The sequence below is a fragment of the Balaenoptera ricei genome, chromosome 15 (assembly GCF_028023285.1).
Source record: "Balaenoptera ricei isolate mBalRic1 chromosome 15, mBalRic1.hap2, whole genome shotgun sequence".
Taxonomy (NCBI): Eukaryota; Metazoa; Chordata; class Mammalia; order Artiodactyla; family Balaenopteridae; genus Balaenoptera; species Balaenoptera ricei.
Window position 1 is genome coordinate 72,169,428 of NC_082653.1, and position 25,181 is coordinate 72,194,608.

At 48.1% G+C, this 25,181-nt stretch overlaps 2 protein-coding genes across 4 annotated transcripts in view; one reads left to right on the plus strand and one right to left on the minus strand.

Annotated features, from left to right (window-relative positions):
* Nucleotides 1-25,181, minus strand: part of GSG1L (GSG1 like) — a 212,145-nt gene that overhangs the window by 115,584 nt on the left and 71,380 nt on the right. For all 3 annotated transcript variants that reach the window (XM_059896824.1, XM_059896823.1, XM_059896822.1), the window contains exon 2: nt 24,965-25,012. In XM_059896824.1, coding sequence (XP_059752807.1) covers nt 24,965-25,012 — 48 coding nt within the window. The remainder of the gene's footprint in view (nt 1-24,964; nt 25,013-25,181) is intronic.
* On the plus strand, nt 12,726-14,091 carry LOC132349389 (cytochrome c oxidase subunit 8A, mitochondrial-like). The gene is made up of 2 exons (XM_059897753.1): nt 12,726-12,730; nt 13,734-14,091. The coding sequence occupies exons 1-2, from the start codon at nt 12,726-12,728 to the stop codon at nt 14,089-14,091; spliced, it is 363 nt and encodes a 120-aa protein (XP_059753736.1).

Consider the following 25,181-nt stretch of genomic DNA (forward strand, 5'->3'; position numbering starts at 1 on the left):
CTCTGAGAGTGAGGGTCTCCTTATATTTTGTACCCAAGGCTCTTCACCTTAGTCCCAGCCTGCTCCTATGGGCAAGAGGAGCTCCTTTGGGCAAGTCACAAGAGCCCCCTGAATCTCCGTTTCTTCATGTATAAACTACAGTCGTTGTACAGAGGGCCTACTAGGTGTCAGGAGCCACTCTTAGTGCTTTTTTTAATGCCTCGCTGACCCCACGTGGTCGATTCCCTCATCCCCTGTGGGTCTTTATTCAAAGGAGCCTTCCTCCGGCCCTGTTTACAAGTGCATTCACCCTGCCCCGCTTCCCTCCTTAGCACTTAACACCAACCACCTAAATACTCTACAAGATCCACACTCACTTCTTATCTGACTCCCCACTGGAAGGTGAGCTGCAGGAAGGTAGAATTGTTTTCCTTTTATTCACTGCTGTATCCCAGGGCCTAGCATACGCTGTGCACATAGTAGGTGCTCAATCCATGTTTGCTGACTAAATGAACGAGTTCAGTCTTCACAAGGTCCTAGTATCATCCCTGAGGTGATATCATTATCTTTCAGCCCCCTCAGCGCATAGTAGGTCCTCGACTGACGTGGTTCAGAAATGCTCTTTTCTTGATTTCCATAGCAACCTGAGAAAGAAGGGTTTGGGAGTGCCTCTCAGGTCACTCATAATATAGCAAATAATGTGACATCTGCTTCTTCATTCAGGTTCTTCATGGGGCCAATCAAGGGACAACAGGTTTCCTATCTCAGAGGTGCTAATAAAGGTTAAATAATTAATGCCACCGGGACAAAGCAGATGAGCCTGGACTTCTTTCCAGGTGAAATCTCCTGCCTGTGCCCACTGAGGACTCAGCCACATGGATGCCCTGCTCTGACCTCAGCCCAACACATCCAAATGGGTGGCCTGCACACCGCTGCCCCCCGCCCAGCCCCCTTCCCAGCCCCCCCTCCCCCGACCTCTCTCTCCCGGTAGGAAGCACACAGTGCGAAGGATGTGAAGAGGCAGTTTCCAGAAGCGGAAACTCAAACCTGAGGGGCATGTGAAGAGACACTCAGATGCATTACTAATCAGTGAAATGCAAATTAAGGCAAGGAGACATGACTTTAGGCTTTCTACTGATTAGACAGGTGAACATTAGAAAGCTGGCTGATACCCAGATGTGAGTCCGGATGGTCCGAATGTGGAGGGTGTGGGATCCTCCAGCGGCGGTGGTGTTAATGTTGCAAAGTAACAGTGTATCCTACCCTACGACCCCGTAATTCTGCTCCTGGGTGTACACCTCAAGGACGTCCTCACAGGGCAGACTCAAGGATGTTCTTTGCAGCATCGTTTGTGGTGACAGAGAGTGAGAAACAACCTTGGTGTCCATCTCTAGGAGAACAAATAGCACACAGAGGAGATGCTCAACATGGCATATCAGGCAGGTGTTGGACTAGGTGTGCACACAGCCACATGGATGGAGCTTAAACACGTAGTGCTTAATGGAAACTTAAGAAACAAAGTGAGACCTAAAACAGATACTGCGATCAACTGCATTACTGTTCAGCAAACAGTCACACCCCTCCTTCTTGGGGCAGAAGATACTTGCCCACCCTACTAACTTTGGGCCTGGCTGTGTGACTTGATTTGTCCACTGGGATATGGACAGAAGTGGCCATGCACCATTCCCTAGCCAAGACTTAAAAAGGCATCACAGATTTCTTTTCTTTTCTTTTCTTTTTTTAGGATTTCCTAGGATTTTCTTTTTGTTCTTGATGTTTTTCATGCGTGAATGGGACTTTCATTCATTTATTTATTTATTTATTATTTATTTATTTAATTCTATTGAAGTATAGTTGATTTACAATGTTGTGTTGATTTCTTCTGTACAGCTAAGTGACTCAGCTATACATATATGTGTATATTCTTGTTCATATTCTTTTCCATTATGGTTTGTCACAGGATACTGAATATAGTTCCCTGTGCTATACAATAGGACCTTGTTGTTTATCCATCCTATATATGATAGTTTGCCTCTACTAATCCCAAACTCCCATTCCTTCCCTCCCCTACCCACCCTCCCCCATGGCAACCACACGTCTGTTCTCTATGTCTGGCATCACAGATTTCTCTCATCCCTTCGCCATGAGAATATCCTCCGGGTAGATGCCGGCCCCAACATGACAAGATACGCCCAGGGCAGACCTGAATCCAAGGCACAGCCTGGAACCAAGCCCAGTCAGCCCACAACCCACAGCAGTCACCACGCAACCCTCAGACCCACGAGCAAGAAAAATAAAGCTTGTTTTTGTAAGCCATTGAGTTTTGGGGTGATTTGTTATAGTACAGCCTTACTGCAGAAATAGTAGTACGCGTACTATTTATATAAATTTAAAGGATGCAAAAAAATGACACATGTGCAAGAATATATACAAACATAAATACTTGAAACAGAACTGAGGGTTGCCAGTATGGAAGAGAGGGGAATGGGAGGAGGGTACGGGGGATAAAGAGAAATCAATCAATCAGTCGCGTACTCGCACGGACCACTGATGGTCACTGCCTTGGTCAGAGCAGTAACAAGGGCTCACTCTCTTCCCCTGAGTTTCTGCCTCAACAAAGTCAAGCCCAGGAGGGCAGGGACCTAAAATAACCCTGGGAGGGTGGGGTCCAAAGTTGGTGCCCAATAAATACCCGTTGAACCAATGGCTAAGATCAAAAATCTGAAGCCTTTTTGACTCCCGGAACCCCGGAACCTCCCTTCCAGAAGAAAGGTTCACACGATTTTGTCAGAATGCAAAACTCAAGTGCCTGGAGGGAGGGTCTTTGTCACCTTTACCTTGCAGGTCTCAGAGAGGTTCAGAAGCAAGTCCAAGGTCCCCTGGGTGCTGGCCCTGCTTGGCCCCAGATCTGCTGGAGGTGAAGGCCCTATTTTGAACCCCGCCTCAGAGGTCCTTCCGTTGGCATGAGTGCAGGAGGGGGAAGGGCCAGAGTTGAACTAAATTAAATCGTTCTGACCGTCTCAGCCAGTTTATTTGTCGACTTCGGTCGTAAAGGGATGTTGATGAGAACTCCACGGGAAATAATGAGACAGCAGAGGGGAAGCCAGGAAGGCAGGGCAGCCTTCTGTGCCCAGCAGGTTACCGGTCTATTTGTAAGGGCCCCTCCCTCTTCAGCTTATTTAACTCTAAATAAACCTCAGGATGGAGTGCCCTTGAGGTGCAGAGAGGGAAGGACTTAAGTGAGCTATGAATTTTATTTCCAAGGAAACTAGATTCGGAAGAGACCAAAAAGTAGAGGAAACCCAGAGCAAATGGCTCGGAAACCACCACAGAGCCGGTTCTGGAGTCCAGGCGGCCCCGGGTTGAACCCCGATGCTGTCACTTTGCAGCTGTGTGTGTGTAAGGAGTGTGCTCAGCCTCTCTGAGCCTCAGTTTTCCCATGTATAGAATGGGGACAAGAATCACTCCTATCCCATGGGGCTGTTAGGAGAATTCAGTGAGATGCTCTGTGCACAACGCCTGGCTCAGCAGAGCCTCCAAAATGTACCTTTGATGTTGGCTGAGCTCCTGCTGGGCGCCAAGCACCATGTTGGGATTCAGCGCCGAATGAGGCAGGCTAGGCTGTGCCCTCGTGTAGCTCAAGGTGTTTTGGAAACAAGACAGAAAACAAGTAAACGCATCCGACAAGATCATTTTAGGGATTTGCAGAAGGGGTAAATCAGAGTGATTAGAGATGGGGGTGTCCATTTCAGACAGGCTGGCAGGGCAAGCCTTCTCCGAGGAGAGAACATTGAGGTGAGATCGCAAGCTGGGAAGATGCCCATGTGGGAAGTGCTGGTGCAAATAGGGTGCAGGAAGAGATCCCCCCACTCTCATCAGCAAACAGTGCCCCCTGCCCCAGGGAAGGGCAGCCAGGATGGCTGAGAAAGACCCCGCCCACAGGTCCTCCAAAAGCGGCCTTGGCCACACCTCCTCATCTCTTCACACCTCCTCATCTCTTCACACCGTATTGGAGGAAAGGAGGGCTTCAGAGTCAGCAATGGGGGCTTTAGTTGGGCCTTTATTCCCAATGACACCTGAAGTCTATGACACAGGCTCTGATTCTGGGCTCTTTCTGAATCCGTAGGACATGTAGTCAGAATCTCACCTGACAGCTAACTCAGTGCCAGTCTCTCAGCCACATATGAGAGACAGACCCCCCCTCTCAGGCCCTCCCCAAGCTCCCCCAGAGTTCTAGGGGCTGCTGCTTGCAACCAATGCCACCCCTCTGCCTAGGGGTAGCTATGAATCAGTTTCCAGAGTTCAGGTCGGATCTGCCACTGTTGATCCTGTCGCTGACCCTCTGGTGGCCTCCAGGATAGAGACCAAGCTTCTTGACATGACATTTGAAGCTTGTTGCGACCCAGCCCTGCTGACCCCTCTAGCCTGGCTCCTCACTGCTCCCCACTCATCAGGGTCCCGCTAAAGCCAGTAGCTGCTGCGGACAGAACAGGCCACGGGCATCCGATCTCCTTGAATTTGCCCCTGCTGATCTTCCCACTTGGAATGCCTTTCCCTACCTTAACCATTAAGCCTGCAAGGTGCATCAAGATGGTACCGCTCAGTAACCCCTACCTGATAATCTGATCCCTACCCCAAGCATGGTCAGGCCTAGCTCTGGGACCCACACTGTGCCATAATCTAAGACCCCTCAATCCCAGGACCCTAGGGTCAACCCCACCCGCTCAGGACCCCACCTGACCTTCACCCAGCCTGCCCAGGACACTAAGGATTTCACATGCCCAGTGCCATCACAACCTAGGCAAGGGAAAAGGAGGTGCTAATATTCACAATACTCTTAACTGGGGGATGATCCTGACCATTTCACAAATAAGGCAACTGAGGTTCAGAGTTGGTAAGGTCACCTGGCATGCAAATCAGAGCTGGGATTTGAACCCAGATCTTGGGTTTCTCTGGTTCAAAGTCCTCCTCTTTCTCCTAAACCAAACAATGGTTCACTCCCCATCCCCCCGCCACAGTAGCCCTGTCAATCATCTCCTCCCTGACCACATCACCTTCTTATTGAAACTGACCACAACTCTGGGGTGTCCTGGGTGATCCCGCCCCCTGCTTCAGCTCATCCAATCTGAGTTGTTCCCAGCTCCAAGCTGGACCAATCAGATTCTCTGTCCTCAAGTATTTGAAAATGGGACCTAAAGATTTAGTTAACAGATGGAAGGTCAGTAGACTACTATAGGGCTACGGTCGTCACGCAGGAAAGGGCACAAGAAAAGAAACAGATGTTCAGAGGAAGAGAAGTAAGACTTCTGGTCAGTCCCCTTCTCATGTCCTAAGTTTTGGTCTTTAAATACTTCTCATCCGGACTTTGTGGGGTTGTCCGTCAAAACCGCCTTTGTAGTTAAGCTGGTCTGAGCAGGCTTCTGGCTCTTGCAGCCAATCTTCCTTCTTTTCTAGAACCTCCCACCAGTCCCCGGTCCAACAATGGTGCCAAGGATTTGGGGAGCACTGAGCGATTGCCTGGGCTCACTAGGAGAATGATCTAGAGGTAGACTGCCCATTTCAGATCCCCCTGTCAACAAGGGAGATGGTCTCCTGAGAGAGCACAGGGCCATGCAGGATGACCACTGACCTTCCGAGAGTCCAAACTTTATGCTCCCCAAAGGCTTCCATCGAGGCAAACATGCCTCGACACGGGCTGGAGTCCAGCAGGGATGGGAGCAGATGCCCTAATGGGGAAGGAAATCTCGAAGGCCCTGTAGGCAGGGTGTCAGGATCCTGTCGGGATGGGCAGGCGCCCACCACCAGGGACTGAGCTGGTGAAAACTGCTGGTGAGAGCAAAAATGAGCTCTGCAGTTCCGTTCAGAACAAGAACAACTGGGCAGGAACAAACAGGCTGCTCAGGGCCAACAGTCCGATGTCAAAGCATGACAGGAAGCGATCAGAACTCCCCAAATTCTGCTTTATTTCTGACTTCTGTGGCACGAAAGAGGATAAGTTAAAGTGAAAAGGGCAGAGTGAGTACTGGCAAGGTAGAGCCAAAGTCCAAAGGGAAGTGAAGTTCTGCGCTTTCTGAATCAGCCCCCAAAGCAAATAAACACAGTCCAGGGTGCAGGGACCCCCACCTGGGATTGGTGGCCCTTTGTTGCTGTGCAGGGGGGAATCCTGTGGAACCAGTGAGGAATCAAGCACCTGAAAGCAGGTAATGGGCATTTTGATTTTAAAAAGTGCAAGAAACTAGTATCTGCAAACTAAAGGGTGGCAGACACACAACTGGATTCTTGAGTTAACAGTAGCAGGATAATTTTTTGAGACATTAGGTAAGGTTTCCCGCAGCCTTCCTGAACCCCTTGTCCTTCCCCACCTGTATCCACTGCTGCAGGGGAGGGGGTCCGGGGGAAAGCAGGGCCAGGTCTCAGGACACAAGAGCAAGGCTTCTGAGCTGCAAAAGCCTGGACTTTTAAGTTTAAAAGCCACAACTTTTACTGTAAATACTGTATTTAGAAAAAGAGAAGGAGGTCTGGGCTACCTCCCCTCTCCTGCCCCTTCTCCCCCCGACATCCCACACTTAATAAAGCTCCCCTGGCCTGGGGGACAGAGAAAGGGAAGACAGAGGGTATGGCAGAGACTTCCATGTGTCACCAAAGCCCATTTCCTTTTCCTCGTGGGCACACAAATAAGCTACATTTCCCTATAGCCTTTGTAGTTGAGTACAGCCATGAGACTGAGTTCCAGCCAAAGGAATGTGGGTGGAAATGAAAGGAGCCACTTCCCAGCCCAGCCTGGCCCATAGGGGCCTCCCACACCATCCTCTTTCCCCAACTTCTGGCTGGATGGAGAAGACTCCAAAGCCTGCAGGGGAAGGAGCCTGGAGCTCTGGATGAGCAGGAGGAAGGGGGCCGGCCATGGGATCACCTGCACAGGACCTCCCATGATGGGAAAACCAACTCTTATCACAGAGGGCGACTAAGATTTGGAGGTTTCTTTGTTACAGCAGCTAGTGTTGCTAATTCAAGGGAAGCAAGAAAGCACAGATGCTGGAGTGGATCACTGAAGGGGGCCCCTGCACCCTCTGCCAACGCGCACGCGTGCACGCACACACACACACGTGTGCGCGCACACACACATGCACACACCATCCTGCCAGGGAGAGAATAACAGACTAGGAAATCTTAAAGCAGAAATCACCCAATCTCCCAAGGAAGATGAGGAGAGTAGCAAAACTCAAGAGTTCTCCTGCACCCAGTACAGCGCAGGAACAAATGAATGTTTGCAAAGGTTTTCCAGACAAATGGGCCTGGGACAGCCTTGGAGTGTTTTTCATGAGGCCAGAAGGATGTGCATGCAGCTGGAGAATCAAAATTATTGGATGGATGGATGGATGGATGAATAAGTTTTTGGTGTGTGTTCATGCTCTTAGAAGGAAACAGGGGGAAACTTCATGACATTGTATTTGGCAATAATCTCTTGGGTACAACAACAAAAACACAGACAACAAAAGAAAAAGCAAATAAATTGGACTTCATCAAACTTGAAAGCTTTTGTGCATCAGAGGACACTATCAACAGAATGAAAAGGCAACCCACAAAATGGGAGAAAATACTTGCCTAGCATATATCTGGTAAAGAATGATATTCAGAATATATACAGAACTCCTACAACTCAACAACAAAAAACAAACAACCCAATTCATAAATGGGCAAAGGACCTGAATAGACATTCTCCAAAGGAGATACACAAATGGCCAAAAAGCACAAGAAGATGCTCAACATCACCAGTCAAATCAAAACCACAGTGAGATACCACCTCACATCCATTAGGATGGCTGTTATCAAAACAGAAAAAAACAAGCATTGGTGAGGACATCGAGAAATTGGAACCCTTGTGCATTGTGAATGTAAAATGGTGCAGCTGTTATGGAAAACAGTATGGTGGTTCCTCAAAAAATTAAACATAGAATTACCATATGATCCAGCAATTCCATTTCTGGGTGGAAGAAGTGAAAGCAGGGATCTGAATGGATGTCAGTACACCAATGTTCACAGCAGTATTATTCACAATAGCCAAAAGGTACAAACAACCCAAACGTACGTCAACCGATGGATAAACAAAATATAGTATATATACCAGACCACACCAAAACATTTTGTTTCTGACACATCCACAGTGAGGTACCTAGATGAACCTCAAAGACATTATGCTAAGTGAAATAAGACAGGCACAGAAGGACAAATATTGCATATTCCACTTATATGAGGTACCTTGAGCAGTCTTATTCATAGAGACAAGAAGGAGAATGATGATTGGGAGGGGGGAATGGGAATTAATGTTTAACGGATACTGAGTTTCAGTTTGGGAGGATAAAAACGGTATGGAGATGGATGGTGGTGATGGTTGCATAACAATGTGAATGTACTTAATGCCACTGAACTGTACAGTTAAAATGGTAAATTTTATGTTATGGATGTTTTATCACAATTTTCAAAATTAAGAATTTATATTCATCAAAAGACATCTGTGAAAAAGCAAGCCCACAGAGTGACAAAAGGAATGTGTAATACCTATAAGCAACGAAGGGTTATAATATGTAAAAAAAAAAAAAAAACCCTTATAAAGCAATAAGTAAAAGACAATCTAATAGGCAAAAGATGTGAACAGGCACTTCATGCAAGAGAAAACCCAAATAACCATAAACATGAGGAGATGCTCAACCCCTTTAATAACCAAGGAAATGCAAATTGAAAACCACAATAAGATACCATTTCTCATCCATCCATTTGGCAAATTTTAAAAATCTGATAAAGCGAATCATTGTCGAGAACAGAACAATGGGAATTCTCATACCACGTGCGTGGGAGCATAAATTGGTACGCCCGCTTTGGAAAACAAGACGACTAGTAAAATTAAAGATATACAGAGTTGACCCAGTAATTCTATGTCTAGGTAAACACTACAGCAGCGATTCTCAAACTGGAGGATGCATCAGAATCACCCAAAGGGCTTGTTAAACACAGACTGCCAGCCCCAACCCAGAGTTTCTTGTTCAGGAGGTCTGGGGTGGGGCTTGAGAATTTACAGCTCTAATAGGCTCCCAGGTGATGCTGATGCTGCTGGGCCAGGTACCACACTTGAAGAACTAACAGCACTATTCACAATAAAAACTGAAAATGTCCCAAATATCCACTGAGAGTAAAACGAACAAACAGAAGGTCGTAGAGTCACACAATGGAATATTACACAGCAATAAAAATGAACAAACCACAGCTACGTGATTGCTATAGACTGAATGTTTGTGTCCCCTACACACGCACAGATTCATATGTTGAAATTCTAACTCCCAATGTGATGGTTGGAGGTGGGGCATTTGGGGGTGATTAGATCATGAAGGTGGACCCCTCATGAAAGGGATTAATAACTTATAAAAGAGACCCCAAAGAGCTCCCTCACCCCTTGTGCCCTGTGAGAACACAGCAAGAAGACAGGCATCTGTGAACCAAGGAACAGGTTCCCACCAGACACTGAATCTGGCGATGCCTTGGTCTTGGACTTTCAGCCTCCAAAATTGTGAGAAATAAATTTCTGTTGTTCTTAGCAGCCCAAATGAACTACAATAATGATCAACATAATGTTAAGCAAAAGAAGCCAGACACAAAAAAGGTCCATCATTTGATCACATTTATGTAGAAAGTTCAAAAACAAGCAAATCTATTGTGTTTAAGTTTGCATACTTGATGGTAAACTATGAAGCAGGGTCAGCTAACCTTTTCTGTAAAGAGCCAGGGAGGAAATAGCATATGTTTTTCAGGCCATACCATCTCTGCCACAACCGTTCAACTCTGTCATTGTAACATGGAAGCAGCCAGGGATATACATAAGGGAATGAGCGTAGCAGTGTTCCAGGAAAACTGTATTTACAAAAACAAGTAGCGGGCCATGCTTTGCCAGCCCCTGATGTACAGCTAAGCAAGGCAGTGACTACTCTCTTCTGGGGACAGGAGTTGGTAGTGCTCAGGAAGGGGCACATGGCATGCTGGCAATGATCTTCTTCTTTGACCTCAGTGGTAATAAAGTTTTTGCTTTCAACTATTTGTTAAGCTATATATTTTATGTACTTTTTGGAATCGTGCTGTATTTCCCAATTTTAAAAAGGGTTGATAAATAAATATCTACACAATGAAATATTATTTAGCAATAAAAAGAAATGAAGTACTGATACATGCTACAATATGAATGAACCTTTAAGACATTATGCTTATTAAAAGAAGTCAGGCACAAAAATCCTCATATTATATGATTCTGTTCATATATGTCCAGAATTGACAAATCTACAGTGACAGAAAGGAGAGCGTTGGTTGTGTGAGTCTGTGGGGTCTGGTGGATTGAGGGATGATGGCTAAAGGAAACAGTGTTTCTTTTCAGGGTGATGAAAATATTCTATAATTCATAGTGGTGATGATTGCACAGCTCTGTGAATACACTAAAAACCACTGAACTTTAAGGGGACAAACATATGGTAAGTGAATTATATCTCAAAAAAGCTGTTACCCCCCAATCAAAAAAATTTTTAACTAATGAATAAAACCAACAGCCTCTGCCCTCACCACCAGAGATGGGCCAGGGAACGGGAGTGTGTGATGAGACCAACGGACAGACACCAGCTTCGGAGAAACCACTTTCCTTCCTTGTGTCTCCGGAACAAGTGCACGTGCACACACACACACACACACACATACACACACACACACACACACTGGGCTTTCCTCTGCCTTTGGCAAAACACACGCTAAATACCAGAAGCCCACGAGGCCAGAGATTCTGTGGACGAGCAGGGGACCAGGGCATCCCTGCCAAGAGACACAGGGCTTTTTAAACTCAAAATAAAATTTCAGGGGAAAGCCTAAGTGAAGCAGAGCCCGTGGGAGTCAGGCCGGCTCCAGAACCGGCAGGAGGTCTGCAGGAGCAAATTCCTGGGTAGCAAACCAGGGCAGGGGCTTCAGCCCTCCAGGGCCTGAAAGGGCCTCTAACTTAAGTCCATCATTCCTAGTGGGTTCAAGATATAGATAAGATCTCAGGGGCTTAAACCTCTCTGCTCCTCACACAGGCTAAAGGCAGTGGGTTTGGGGGATTCTGTGTCACATCACAGACTTAGCGCCTCCAGGGAGACCGGCAGATGGTTGCAAATGACGAGTCTGCAGGAGCCAGCAGATGTGATGCGTGAGGAGCAGAGGGTGCCAGGAGCAGGAGCAGCCATGGGTCCCCTTAGCTGCCACCTCCCTCTGCTCCACGCAGCCCCTGACAGCTGTGAGCCAATGGGGCCACCTGGCTGGGTCAGAACACACAGCAAAGCCAACCAAAGAATTTCCTGGGCCCAAGGAGTGGAAGAGGGGCCAGGAGGCCCCAGGCAGGGTGGAAAGACCTGTGAGGTGTGGCAGAAATAGCACGTGACTGATGGGATACAGTGCTTTGCTGTGTGACCTCAGGCAAGTAGCTCAACTTCCCTGAGTCTGTTTCCTTGGGTGTAAACCAGAGATAATAGCACCTCCTCAAAGAGCTGTCAAAAGAATTAAATGAACCAAGAGATGTGAAAGTATTTAGCAGGGAATGGAATTCTGTGCATGATTCAATGAAGGTTAGTTGAGTAGAAGTAAACACAAATTTGAGTTCTTTCCAAGTTAGCTTTCCAGCTGGTTGGGCCGAACTGAGGAGATGGCGGAAATATGCTGGAATATTCATTCAAGCTAGTGTTGATTGAGACAGACCCTGTGCTAACCCCTCGCGTGGATTATTCCATTTGATTCTCGGAAGAATTCCACAAAGTGGATGCTATTTATCCCCATTTTTCAGATGAAGAGAGTGAGCCATAAAGAGGATGAGAAGCATGCCTGAGGTCCCACAGCTAATGAGGTAGAGTCACAATTTGAATCCAGAGCCCATGCTCTGCATTAACACTGCACTCAGCTCTGTGATTAAATCCCAGCTCTGCCCCTCCCTGGACCGGGAGCAAGTGTCTTAGCCTGAGCCTCAGCTTCCTGATCTGAAAAGGGGGATAACAGTAAACCCACTTTGTGGGCTATTGAGAGGATTAAATGGGATAATATGTCTGAAAGGGACTGGTATGCAGCAGGTGCTCAATAAGTGTTCGAAGTATTGCCAGGGCTGGGCTGGGGGAGGCTGCCCCAGAGTGGGGACTCCACTTCTTAGGGATCTGTATGCCATTTGTACACTCATTATACAGGCACACCTTGTTATTGCATTTTGAAGATACTGCTTTTTTTTACAAACTGAAGATTTGTGGCAATCTTGCATTGTCAGACGATGGTTAGCATTTTTTAGCAGTAAAGTATTTTTAATTAAGGTATGCACATTGTATTTTAGACATAATGCTGTTGCACACTTCATAGACTACAGTATTGTGTAAACATAACTTTTCTATGCACTGGGAAGCCAAACAATTGGTGTGACTTGCTTTATTGCGATATTTGCTTCATTGCGGTGGCCTGGAACTGAACCTGCAATATCTCTGAGGTCTACCTGCGCTCAGGCCATGGCAGCCACGAAGAGTTTTATCTCAGGGCCTCAGTTTTCTTATCTGCAAAATGGAGCAGGTGAGACCAGCTCTCTGAGGCCTTCCCACCTGACAGCCCATGTGTGATGGTTACACTCCTGTCTTGGAACAGGAGGTAACAAGAAGGAAGCAGCATTAGATGCATGAGTCATAAGGGCTTTGGAGGATGACAAGTGTCATCCCATGCGGTATGACGGCCCTTTCTCCCTCCCAGCCCCACCCAGACAACACTTACCTCATCCTTTCCTTTCATTAGATTTTAGTCCTTCCCTAGTCGCGGGGATTCTTTTTCTATTTTAATAGCTCGCATCAAGGCAGCAAGTGGAATGGTAAAGCACAAGGACTCTGCAGCCCACCTGCCCAGGTCCCAACCCAGCTCCACCATCGCAACCCATATGGCCTTGGGCAAGTTAACTTAACCTCTCTGGGCCTCAGTTTCCCCACCCATCACATAGTTTAACGACAGCACAAACTCACTGAGTTGTTGGGGGAATCAGCTGGGTCTGACACATTGGCAAAACAGAAATAAGTTTTTGGTATTATTATTATTTATTTTAAAGCACCTCGGAAAAAAATAACATGGCACACAAAAACCGTGAATTGACAGATCTCATTTGCTCAGGATGGGGAGAAAATAATTCGACTTTGTAAGTGAATCAATGTAAAGAGAAATAGTAAGTGAATAAGAATATGGGGGTGCAGTATACAGCCCAAATCGGGAAGGCAGTGCAAAATGAAAATTCAGGGGACTTCCCTGGTGGCACAGTGGTTAAGAATCCGCCCGTCCATGCAAGAGACACGGGTTCGAGCCCTGCTCCGGGAAAATCCCACATGCCGCGGAGCAACTAAGCCCGTGCGCCACAACTACTGAGCCTGCACTCTAGAGCCCCCGAGCCACAACTAATGAAGCTCACGCACCTAGAGCCCGTGCTCCGCAACAAGAAAAGCCACTGCAATGAGAAGTCCGCGCACCGCAACGAAGAGTAGCCCCTGCTCACCGCAACTAGAGAAAGCCTGCACACTGCAACGAAGACCCAATGCAGCCAAATTAATTAATTAATTAAATTTTTTAAAAAAAAGAAAATTCAGGGCCTCTTGTTGAAAAAATTATTAAGAGTTTCAAGACAGATTTTGACTTCGCGGCCTTGGGTTCCGGCTGCCTGCTACCTGCAGTCTACTCCGTGGGGTCAGGTCTGTGCTGACTCCACTGCCGCTGAGGGGCCTGACAGGCCCGGCCCGGCGGCTCCCCGTGCCGCGGGCCCAGATCCATCCCAAGCCGCCGCGGGAGCAGCTCGGAACCATGGACATCGCCATTGGCCTCACCTCCTGCTTCCTGTGTTTCCTCCTGCCGTCGGGCTGGGTCCTGTCACACCCAGAGAACTACAAGAAGCAGGAGAGACAGGAGCTGTCCTCTCCCTCACCCTGTGACCTGACCACCCCGGCCTGTCCTGATCACGTCTGCTGCATTCCTGGCCGGCCTCCCGGGATCATGTCCTTCAGTTACAGTGACCTCTTCTGCAATCATGACCTCTTCATTTCTCCATGTTGACATCCTGGGACCACGTGTATCCATTTAGAAGGCCCTGCTCCGTAGGGCCTCCCTTGTAACAATAAAGTCTATTTAAACCCTGCTTCAGAGGGAATTCCCTGGTGGTCCAGTGGTTAGGACTCTGCTCTTTCACTGCTGAGGGTGTGGGTTTGATCCCTGGTCAGGGAACTAAGATCCTGCAAGCTGTGTGGCGTGGCCAAAAAGTAAATAAATAAATAAACCCTGCTTCAGGAACTCAAAAAAAAAGAATTTCAAGACAGTTACAGTATAGCATTAAACCAAATGGAGGGCCCTTCCGTGCACGGAACCCTATGCGACTATAAGGTCACGTGCCCACAAAGCTGACCCTGGTTCTACATCTTGGCAAGGATGTGGGAGACATGGATGTATGCATTTCTTGAAACTCACTGAACTGTACATTTAAAATCTGTGCCTTTCACTCTTTGTATATTATATAAATGAAATTATATCAATTAAAAAAGAAACATGACAGATACAGCCACTATGGAGAACAGTATGGAGGTTCCTTAAAAAACTAAAAATAGAACTACCATATGACCCAGCATTCCCACTACTGGGCATACACCCTGAGAAAACCAGAATTCAAAAAGAGTCATGTACCAAAATGTTCATTGCAGCTCTATTTACAATAGCCAGGACATGGAAGCAACCTAAGTGTCCATCATCGGATGAATGGATAAAGAAGATGTGGCACATATATACAATGGAATATTACTCAGCCATAAAAAGAAATGAAATGGAGGTATTTGTAATGAGGTGGATGGAGTTAGAGTCTGTCATACAGAGTGAAGTAAGTCAGAAAGAGAAAAACAAATACAGTATGCTAACACATATATATGGAATCTAAGGAAAAAAAAAAAAAAAAAAGGTCATGAAGAACCTAGTGGCAAGACGGGAATAAAGACACAGACCTACTAGAGAATGGACTTGAGGATATGGGGAGGGGGAAGGGTGAGATGTGACAGGGTGAGAGAGTGTCATGGACATATATACACTACCAAATGTAAAATAGATAGCTAGTGGGAAGCAGCCGCATAGCACAGGGAGATCAGCTCTGTGCTTTGTGACCACCTAGAGGGGTGGGATAGGGAGGGTGGGAGGGAGGGAGCTGCAAGAGGGAAGAGATATGGGAACATATGTATATGTATAACTGATTCACTTTGTTATAAAGCAGAAACTAACACACCATTGTAAAGCAATTATACTCCAATAAAGATGTTTAAAAAAAAAAAAAAAGTAAAAAGCTGTTTGCCTAAGAAAAAAAAAAAAGAAACCTGACAAAATAGGGTTAATAAATTCCCTGCTCATCACAGGCAGTGCGGTTCAGCAATGAGGTGCAGGTATAGACTTGTATGTTGAATGTTGTCTTCTTCTAACCCAGTCTGTGTATCCCCGGCCCCTGCCTACAGCCGTATAGGATGTGCACTGCCCAACCCAATGCCACTCACGTAGATGAATCATGACCCCCAGAGTTGCACAGTGGGTAACCTACACAACTGTACCTGGTGGCCTTGATTGTATAACTTCATTTGAAGGACTCATCATTTGTCTAAAGTGAAGGCCCTGTGTGAATGCAAAGCCTGGGCCAAATGGAAGGGTCTTATGGCAAATTCCATCCCAAGGCCTCCCATCCAGGCAGAGATCCAGAAGGAAACCAGCCCATGCAAAGACTTTCCTAGAATGTGCAAAGGAGCCATCCTTCAAATTCCTCCACCCCCGTGCAGTTCAGCAAGCCCTATTTCCCCAATGCTGCTGAAACCTCTGCTCAGAGGGGCAAAGAGCTGGATTTAAGCATCCGAGGTAATTTCTCACACCAAAGTATGATAAGACCGAAGAGTCATTTCGAAATGTTAATTACCACTGTTTACACTTAACAGAGTCTTCTCACCATGGAGAAACTGTTTCCAATTATGAAACATGAAAGCTGGTCACCGTTTGGGGTTAATATGACACTCTCTGAGAGAGCGAACAGGCGAGACTACCCAGACACCTAATTACCTGGAAAGATAATCTTGAATAATTGGAATTAGAGCAACTAAAGAAATTATTGGATGTTGTGATCTCCAGGAGCAGTCCTCCACCGGCACGGGGGTTTAATCACTTTTAATAAGAGCACGTAATTAGAGGAATCCAGAATTTCAGAACTAAAGTGGCAGAACCAGCACTTCAGAATGAGGGAGGTGGGAGGACCATGTGTGATGTTAGAGAAAATGAGGCTGGAGGGATGGGTGGGAAGGAAAGGTGAGATGAGAAACAATGGGTGGTGTTGGCAGAGTGGGCGGGATGCTGATTAAAAGCCCTCAGGATCCTGGCAGGTGAGCCTGACTCTAACCTAAATTTGCTGTGTGACTTTGAGCAAGGCAGTTAACCTCTCGGGGCTACACCTTCCTTCCGCTCTTCAGTCATTCAGCAAGTGTCTATTGCACCTCTGTCACGTGCCTGGCACAAGGATACTGGGTCTCACGTCTTTGCACATGTCATTCATTCTACCAGGAATGACACCCCCCCCACCGCCGTGCCCCTTATGCAGTAGAAGGAATGCCACTCATCCTTCAGGACCCTCCCCACATGGAACCCTCCACACAGCCTTCCTATACTGCCATCTTTCCTTCCACAGGCCTCTGGGCTCCCCCATGGGTCCCTGATTCACAGACGTGACTCTCCACCTCCTTGTGTGTCTCCCCCACTAGAAGGCGCCTCAAGATCGGAAGCTGTGAGGCGTCCTCCTCACTGACCCAGCTCCTGGCACACAGCCTGGCACCGAGGGATGCTGCCCACTAGCCTGGGGGAAGGTGGACAAAGGTCCCTGCAGCCCTTCCCCGAAAACAAGGCTGCAGCCTGCCCTGCTTCCAAGAATGAAATGGCTCCAGGTGAGGTGGCTGTGTTGTGAGTTTATTGAGAATGGCCAGGAAATGATCTCCTTCTGTCGGAGGATTCCAGAGCTCTGCTGCCTCCACAGAAGGACCAGGGCCATTCAGACAAACGATGGTTCCCACCCACGGTCAGAGGGCTGCAAAAACTAGCTCAGGGTTGTCTGGGAATGGCAGGTGAGCGGGAAAAATGGACGTGTGGACCACTCGGGCCAGTCTCTTGCCTCTTTGTGTCCTGAATTGTCTGTCTCGTTGGGGTGAAAGAATCAGAGTTCCCTTCTTGTCAGGCCCTGGACCACAGGCGTGTACTCGGTGACTTGGGAGCCCAGAGCGGGCATAACTAACTCAGCCTGGGGGCCAGAGAGGACTTCACAGAGGCAGGACCTTTGGGTTGGCAGGTGAAGGTGACAGTGAGTTCCCCAAGCAGCCAGGGCGAAAAGATCACCCAGGATTAATGCACAGGCACAAGGATGCACTAGTGACTCGGTGTGTTCAGGCTGCAGCCAGCAGGCTGACCTGCTTGCAGCTCGATGTCAGAGTCTGGGCAGCTGTGGAAGCTGGTTCCCCTCTCCCTTCCCTGTTCGGCATGTTCTGATCTATGCACCTTTCAGTTCTATGACATAAATCAATAAAATGCACTAAATAAATTAAGTGAGCAGCAGAATTGTAAATCGATTTCAGACGGAGAACAGAGAGGTTGAGGGAACCAACAAGAGACTATTATAGGAACTCAGTTGAGAAATGACTCACGCAAGACTAGGGATCGTGGCCACGGAGCCACCACATTGTTGCATATCCCTGAAATATTAAACAAATGAAACCTACAAGCTTAGGAGATTGCTTCACAAAAATTGCCAGCTGGTAGCTGCCCAAAATCCCAGCTCCCTGAGAAAGAGGGGCAGGGAGCCGGGATGGCTTAAAACACAGCTCAGCCCAGGCGGGACAGAGGAGACCACGGCTTCCAGAGTCGGGATCCAGATTTCCAAACCCAAATGGGACACCCAGTATCTACAACATGGCCCCTGTTCCTTCCTTCCTTCTTTCCTTCATTCAACAGAACTTTATTAAATTCTTGTTGTGTGCCAACCCCATCTGGGGCACGGGAGCCACTGGAAAGACAAGATCCAGTTCCTGTCCTCAGGGAGTGTCCAGTCTGGTGGAGGAGATCATCTCAAGGCTGTGTGATGGGTGCTAATAGGACCAGTCACCGTGAGTACTTCTGGGGTCCAAGGTGCCTTTTCAGAAGAGGTCATGTCTTAACTGGGTTTTGAAGGATAAACAGAAGTTTTCATGGCAAACAAGAGGTGGTAAAGGCAGGTCAGGCAGAGGGAAGAGAATATGCAAAGGCACAGAGGCATGAGATATGATGGAGAGTTTGGGGGGGAAATGTATGCAAGTAAGGAGGCGGGGCTGGAGCACAAGGTCCACATGAGGGATTACAGGAGGTGGAGTGGAAAAGGCAGACACACACTAGATCACGAAGGGCCACGAGTGCCGTGTTACATGGTGTATGTTTAGGAGCCAGGAAAGGCTTTTAAGCAGGAGGCTGATGGAGCTGGATTTCCAGTTTAGAAAGATAATTTAGAATTCAGTGTGGGAAATTTTTGTCTTACTTTTTATGGAAGTATCACATATACAGAAAAGGGCATTGATCACAAACGTACAGCTTGATGAACTTTCATGAACTGAACACATCGTGTAACTAGCACCCGGCTTAAGAAACATAACATCGCCAGCTGCCAGAGCCTTCCACTGGCTCCCTTTCAGTCACACTCGCTCTTCAAGGGTAACCCCTGTCCTGACTTCCGACGGCACAGATCCGTTTTGCCTGATTTCCAGTTTTATACAAATGGAATCACATACTGTGTATTCTTTTGAATCTAGCTTCATTTGCCCAACATCCATACCGCTGAGAGGAGTTGGAGACTGCACAGTACTCCACGGTGTGTGTTGATGGGCATTGAGGAATCACAGTGATTTACCAGTACAGCCTCGTTGGCAAATATGAATCAGGATGAGTTCAATTCCTTCCCTCCTTCCTTCCTTCCTTCATTCTTCATTCATTCATTCACAGTGAGAACCCATCCACCTGTGAGGGGAAGCTCCAACCTGGGATTTAGAAACTGGGAATTTTCCCCATACCACACCTTGACAAATGACTTGGGACAGATCTTTACTGGGGGGTCCAGTTAACACAACAAAGGGCAGAAAACCCAAAAATCCTCATGGATCCCCCCACCCCCGCCCCACGGCAGGATCGGAGGTGGCAGCCATCACGTCCCCAGCCTTTTGCACTGGAGGGTGGCCTCCTTGTTCCTCGGCTGGAGCCCTCCCACGATGCCCGATAACCATTTCCGTAGCTCTCTCCCACTCCTGTAGGGCAGGGACCTTCACCTCATTCGTCCTTGCATTGCCCCCCATACCTAGCCCAGAACTTGGATCATAGTAGGTGCTCAGGAAATATGTGTTGAGTTGGAAGGCATGTGTGCAGATGGCTGGCACGCAGAGGCTGCTCAATTGATTGTTTGGGGAAGGAATGAATTACCTCCCTCAAATATTTTGGTTACTTTTGGAAAAATAAATAAGTCACTTTGGGATGACAATGACCAGAGAAGACCTTGATAAGCAAATTAAGCACATACACCCAGAAATCCAGCTGGGCCAGTTCCAGCACAGCCAGCTGCCAATCATCCTTAAGGCCTGTGGTGAGGCCCAGGTGTGGCAGATTAGACTATCACTCAGCAAATATTCATTCCCACTCCACCCTCCACGTGGGTCATGTATTTCTTGCCCCACTGATGTTGGATGCAACCCCATGACTTGCTTTAGCCAATAGGATGTTAGCAGATAGGATGTAAGCAAAGGTTTTAAATGTGCTTGTGCATGGGACTCCCCCGGCAGTCCAGTGGTTAAGACTCCACGCTTCCATGGCAGGGGGCATGGGTGCAATCCCTGGTCGGGGTACTAAGATCCTGCATGCCACACAGTTCAGCCAAAAAAAAAAAAAATGAATAATTTTTTTTTTTTAAATGTACTTGTTCAGTTAGCCACCTTGCATTTCTGTCCCCTCTATTTGGCCCCCAAAAAGAATACACATGGAGTGGACTTGAGCCCAGTCTGCAGCCTGGAACCAAGACAGCCTACATCAGCTAAACCTAAGTCAACCCCCAGACATGCAAGCAAAAAAACATATGCCGGGTGCCACTGAGTTTGGGGATGGCTTGTTACACAGCATTATAGTGACTATTGCTGACCAATACACTAGGTTTGAAAAGTATCCAGTTGGTCACAATTATTTGGTAGGAGAATCTGGCCCCAGGGGATAAGAGGTTGAGATTTGGAGAGACAAGGGAAACTTTGAAGAGGAAGATTAGGAAGCATAAAAAGCTTTTCCTCTGCATTTTCAGTATCAAGTTCACAATACACAGACATTGCTGTTTATCTGCATTTGCACATTTTATCTTCACAGACTGCTCAAGCGTCTTTAATCCATTCCTCCTCCTCTGCCTCTCATGGCCTGCTGGGCAGATCTTTGTCACAGAACTTATTACTCTGCTCTGCCAGTAGGGCTCCAGTGCTGGGCTGGGCCCTGGAGGCCCAGAGGTAAATAAGAAACCACTGCTCGGAGGGCCCCATTCTTGTGAGGGAGAAAGATATGTGTACTGGTTACTATTATTCAGCTGTGATACAAGATTCTCAAAGTGTACTGGGGACATAATCTGAATGTCCAGTGATAGGGCTTGGTTAAATAAATTGTCTCTATGTGATGGGCTATTACACAGTTGTTCCAAAAGATGAGTGAGTTCTATGTATTGATATAAAAAGCAATCTATGATTTTATACAGGTGTATAAGTATATATGTGTATATACGTATGTGTGTGTATTTATCTATCTACCTATCTATCTTTCATCCTTCTAACTTTCTTCAGGGACTAATAAACCAAACCATTACCAGTGAATATCTAAGGGTGGGCTTATAAGAGACTTTCGTTTCTCATTTACACATTTAAACATTGTTATAATTTTTATAACAAGAGTGTAAACAGTTAAAAATCAATGTTCATTTTTCATTAATTCAACAGTGCCAGGCATTGCTTTGGGCCTTGGGGATACAGTGAGTCACAAACAAGACAAAAATCCCTGCCCTCATGGAGCTGACCGTCTTTTAGGGGAGACCATTGTTAATCAAAGAAGCACTGAGTACATTTCATATGTGATGTAAAGACAACTAAACATTGAAGAGAGTAGAGAAGGACTTGGCAGGAGGAAGGGCTGCTCTAAGGATGTTCGAGGAAGGCTGCCCTGAAGATGTGACGTTTGAGTGATGAGAAGGGACCAGCTGTGCAGAGAGCTGAGAGAACAGTGTTCCAGGAGCAGGAAACAGCAAGTGCCAAGGCACACACCAGCTTGGCTGACTCAAGGAACAGTAAAGATTTTGGAGACCTGAAGTATGGCGAGGGAGGGGAGATTACAGGAGATGAGGTCCCGGATGTACAGGGCCAGATCCCCCAGACCTTACAGGCCAAGATGAGGACAATGACTTTTACTCTGAACGAGATGGGAGCCAAGGGAGGGTTTTAAACAGGGAGCCACAGGAGATGATTTATGCTTTAAAAGGATCATTCTGGCTACCAGTGAAGCAGGGGTCAAAAATGGAAGGACATAACCAGTTAAGAGACTGTGGCAGGAATCTAGATGAAAAATGGTTGTGGCTTAGGCTAGTTTAAAATGAAAAGATATTTCCCACATGAAGCACAAAGCTAGAATGATCAGGAGAACTAACAAAAATATGCCATGGTAAAAACACTGATGACAGACACATATTTTGCCAGGGGAGAGGGTAGGGAGGAAAGGACAGAGGGTATTGGAGAAAATGGCAAAGACGGGGCCCATTTCAGAAGGGCCTCAATTACTCTCACACACACACACACAAACACACACACACACACAGGCTCGGAAGGCCTAGCTTTTCAGCAGAAGAACCAAGCATTTAAGAGCCAGACAGCTCAGTTTTAAATCCCAGCATCCTAACTGTGTGACTTTGGGCAAGTCAATTAACTCTCTAGGCCTCAGTCTCCTCATCTGTAAAATGGGGATTAAATGAGCCACCAGGTATAAAGTTCTCAGAACAGCGCCTGGCACATGGTAAGCACCGCATGAAAGCCAGTTTGTGTTAGTGTCACCTAACACTAATTATTATGATCGGATTTTGCAGAGCAGGAAGGAAGTCACAGCGGGACCGGGTGCAGCCAGAATCTGGGAGAAGAGTGTTCTTTGGGAGAGAACACACCTGGGCTCCAACATCGGCCCGGGCTCCCTGTGTGACCCTGAACCAGTCCCCCTCTCTCTGCAGCCTGGGCTCCTCATCTGTGAAACAGACAGTGTGGAGAGGACTCGGCGAGCACACGGAGGGGTCCGGGGACACCAGGCTCCTGCAGGTGCCCCTGGGAGGGCTGGGCCTCCCGGGAGGTTCGGGAACAGGCCACAGAGCTGCCTGACCAAACCCCGCCAGCCCCAAAGGTGAGCCTAAGTGCTTGAGAGGCAGTGAGTCCATGAACACTGGTCTGCAAAGCCAGCCCACTCAGGCTTCTTATAAACATTTTTATACACACAGCCAGGTCTTTGGCGTGGCCACCAATCCCTGAAAGTAAAATCACGAGGCCGGTAAAACACAAAGATACAACCCCTCTGCGGCCTCGGTCCTCATACACGAGGCAGGAATAAGCCACTAGCAAGAGGCACGAGCAACCCACGTGCCACTGTATGTGGACACACACACGCATGTACACATATCCACACGCTCATATGTGCACACATGTGTACATGCCTCCGTGCCCACACTCACCCACGAGTGTGCATGCAGGCACACACATGAGACCCATGTGCATACTCTCACAGGAGCACCTGCCCATGCATGCATACCCTCGCCCTCAACCAGACATGCACACACATTTACATGTGCACACACGGGCCCAGCTTCCTGGAAGCCAGATTTGGAGCAGAGGTGACCCAGGAACTCCAAGGCCTTGGGGATTATGGGATGAGCAACGTAGAGGTTGCCTACAGGTATTGCCTTCTCAGATGCAATACAACGGAGGGGTACAGAGCATGGGCTCTGCTCCTTATGAGATGTGAGACGTGAGTGGCTTAATGTCTCTAGGGCTCAGTTTTCTCATCTGTCAAGTGGGGTGAGAAGGTCAGCCCCTTCTTAGCAAGGTTGTGGGGAGGTTTCTCAGTTGATACATTTAAAGTGTTTGGCCCAGTGCCTAACACATTGTACCTGCTCAGTAAGTATCAGCCATTTATTAGCAGCTGTAGTATTTTCTGAAGAACTCAGTTTGGCAGCTGTGGCCCAAGTTGCTCAGCTCGAAACTTCAGGGATGGCCACAAGTAGCCACTAAACAGGGTATCGTCACTGGGAAGCAGAGGAAACAGAGGAGGTAGTTCCCACTGCAAAAAGCTTGCTCAGAGGGGGAGCCCAGCCTCTTCCTGGACCCGAGAGCACTATGGGCTCCCTGTCACATGCCCCTCAGTCTCACCAGCTGCCACTTGGCTGGAGCTCTTCAAGGGGACAGCATCTGTGAGACAGGAACGTCACCAGCCTCAAAGACACGCAGCCCCCTTGCCTGTCCCGCCTCTCCCAACACGCTGGACAGGTCAGAGACGGGGCACTTCAGGCCCTTGAACCTCCTGACACTGCAGGGAAACTGCAAACTCAGCCCCACCAGCAGGGGGCGTGGGTGACCGCACATCCTGGATTTAAGAATTTCCCCTGAGCCTCGGCCCACCAAGGCCCCCCACGTCGGGACAGTTTAGGGCTGAACTCTTGTCTCAGTTTCCCCACCCCGACTCCCAGGACCAGAGCCCTCTCCTAATCTCCAGGCTGTCTGAAGAGACCTGCACACCTGTTCTCTCTTGGCAAGGGTCCTCCTTGGTGGCAGGGTAGGGAAGTAGGGAGGTGGCCATGCCCTACGCTCCTGTGGCAGCGCATCCTCCAGTATCCATTCTCCTGTTCTTTCATAATGATAAAACCCCTGCCTTTCAGCTGAGCACATGGTTGCCAGGATAAAGACCTCATTTCCCAGCCTCCCTTGCAGCTGTGATCAAGTTCTGGCCAAGGGGATATAAGCCCGTGTCATGGGGCAACTTCCGGGAACCTTACTGTTGACATGCAACCTTTGCCCTTTCTTCTTTGCCCTTCCTCTATCCTGTTGCCTGGAGTGCAGATGTGACAGCTGTAGCTCTAGCCATCCTGTTAGTCCATGAGGACAAAGGCCACAGGGATGATGGAGAGAGTCCCCCCGGGGCCGGGATGCTGAAGACTGCACGGAGCAGAGCCACCCCGGATTTGAAACTTTTAAAAGGAATAAATACATTTCTCCACTGAAGCCAGTTATTTGGGGTCGCCATTACTTGCAGCGAAACCTAATCCTGACTGCTCTGCCCCCTACACAAGCTGCAGCCCGCTCCTAATCAACGTATCTGAGCACCACTGGGCTCAGAATCTCTGCTGTCAAGCCCTGCACACCAACGGGTCCTTTCTGAATGGCAGTGTCCGATCAGGCTGGACCTCCCCACACCTGTGAGACGACAGAGACAGAACGTCTGGCTTCCCTCCCCCAAGGTCAAATCCTACACTTGGAAGCAATGCCAACACTGGTCTTGCCTGGTCCCAACTTCCGCACACCCATCCTACCTCCCCCAAAGTCCCAGCACGCACTGGAAGTAAGGGAAGTGTAATGACTCTCAGAACCATCCCACTTGGGGGGCGGGGGGGGGGGAATGGGGGAGGGCAAGATGATGTCCCTCCACCTGCCTCTCCCCCTGCACTAACCGCTCAAGGAACTCCGAGCTCTGCAACAGGATTCTGGCCCCTGGGGCACCATCACCCAGGGATGCTGAAGGACAGGATCACCCAGGGCTTCGGGAAGTGTCCCTGGAGTGGGCAAGGTTGGCACACCTGAGCTGGGGCCACACCTACCTTTCTCTGATGCTGGGGCCAGGTCAATGAAGCTGCGGCATTTTTCACCTTTGAAAAAAAAAAAAGAAAGAAAGGTTTTCAGAATATGAAAGGAAGTGAGGGCTTCAGGCTTTCGCCTCTCGCCCTGTACGGATCTGTGGGTAGGGGGGCCCAAACATCTCTAACCCGAGCAGCATCTTTCTCTAACCCTAATTCCCAGAAAGCCAACGTCCTGAGG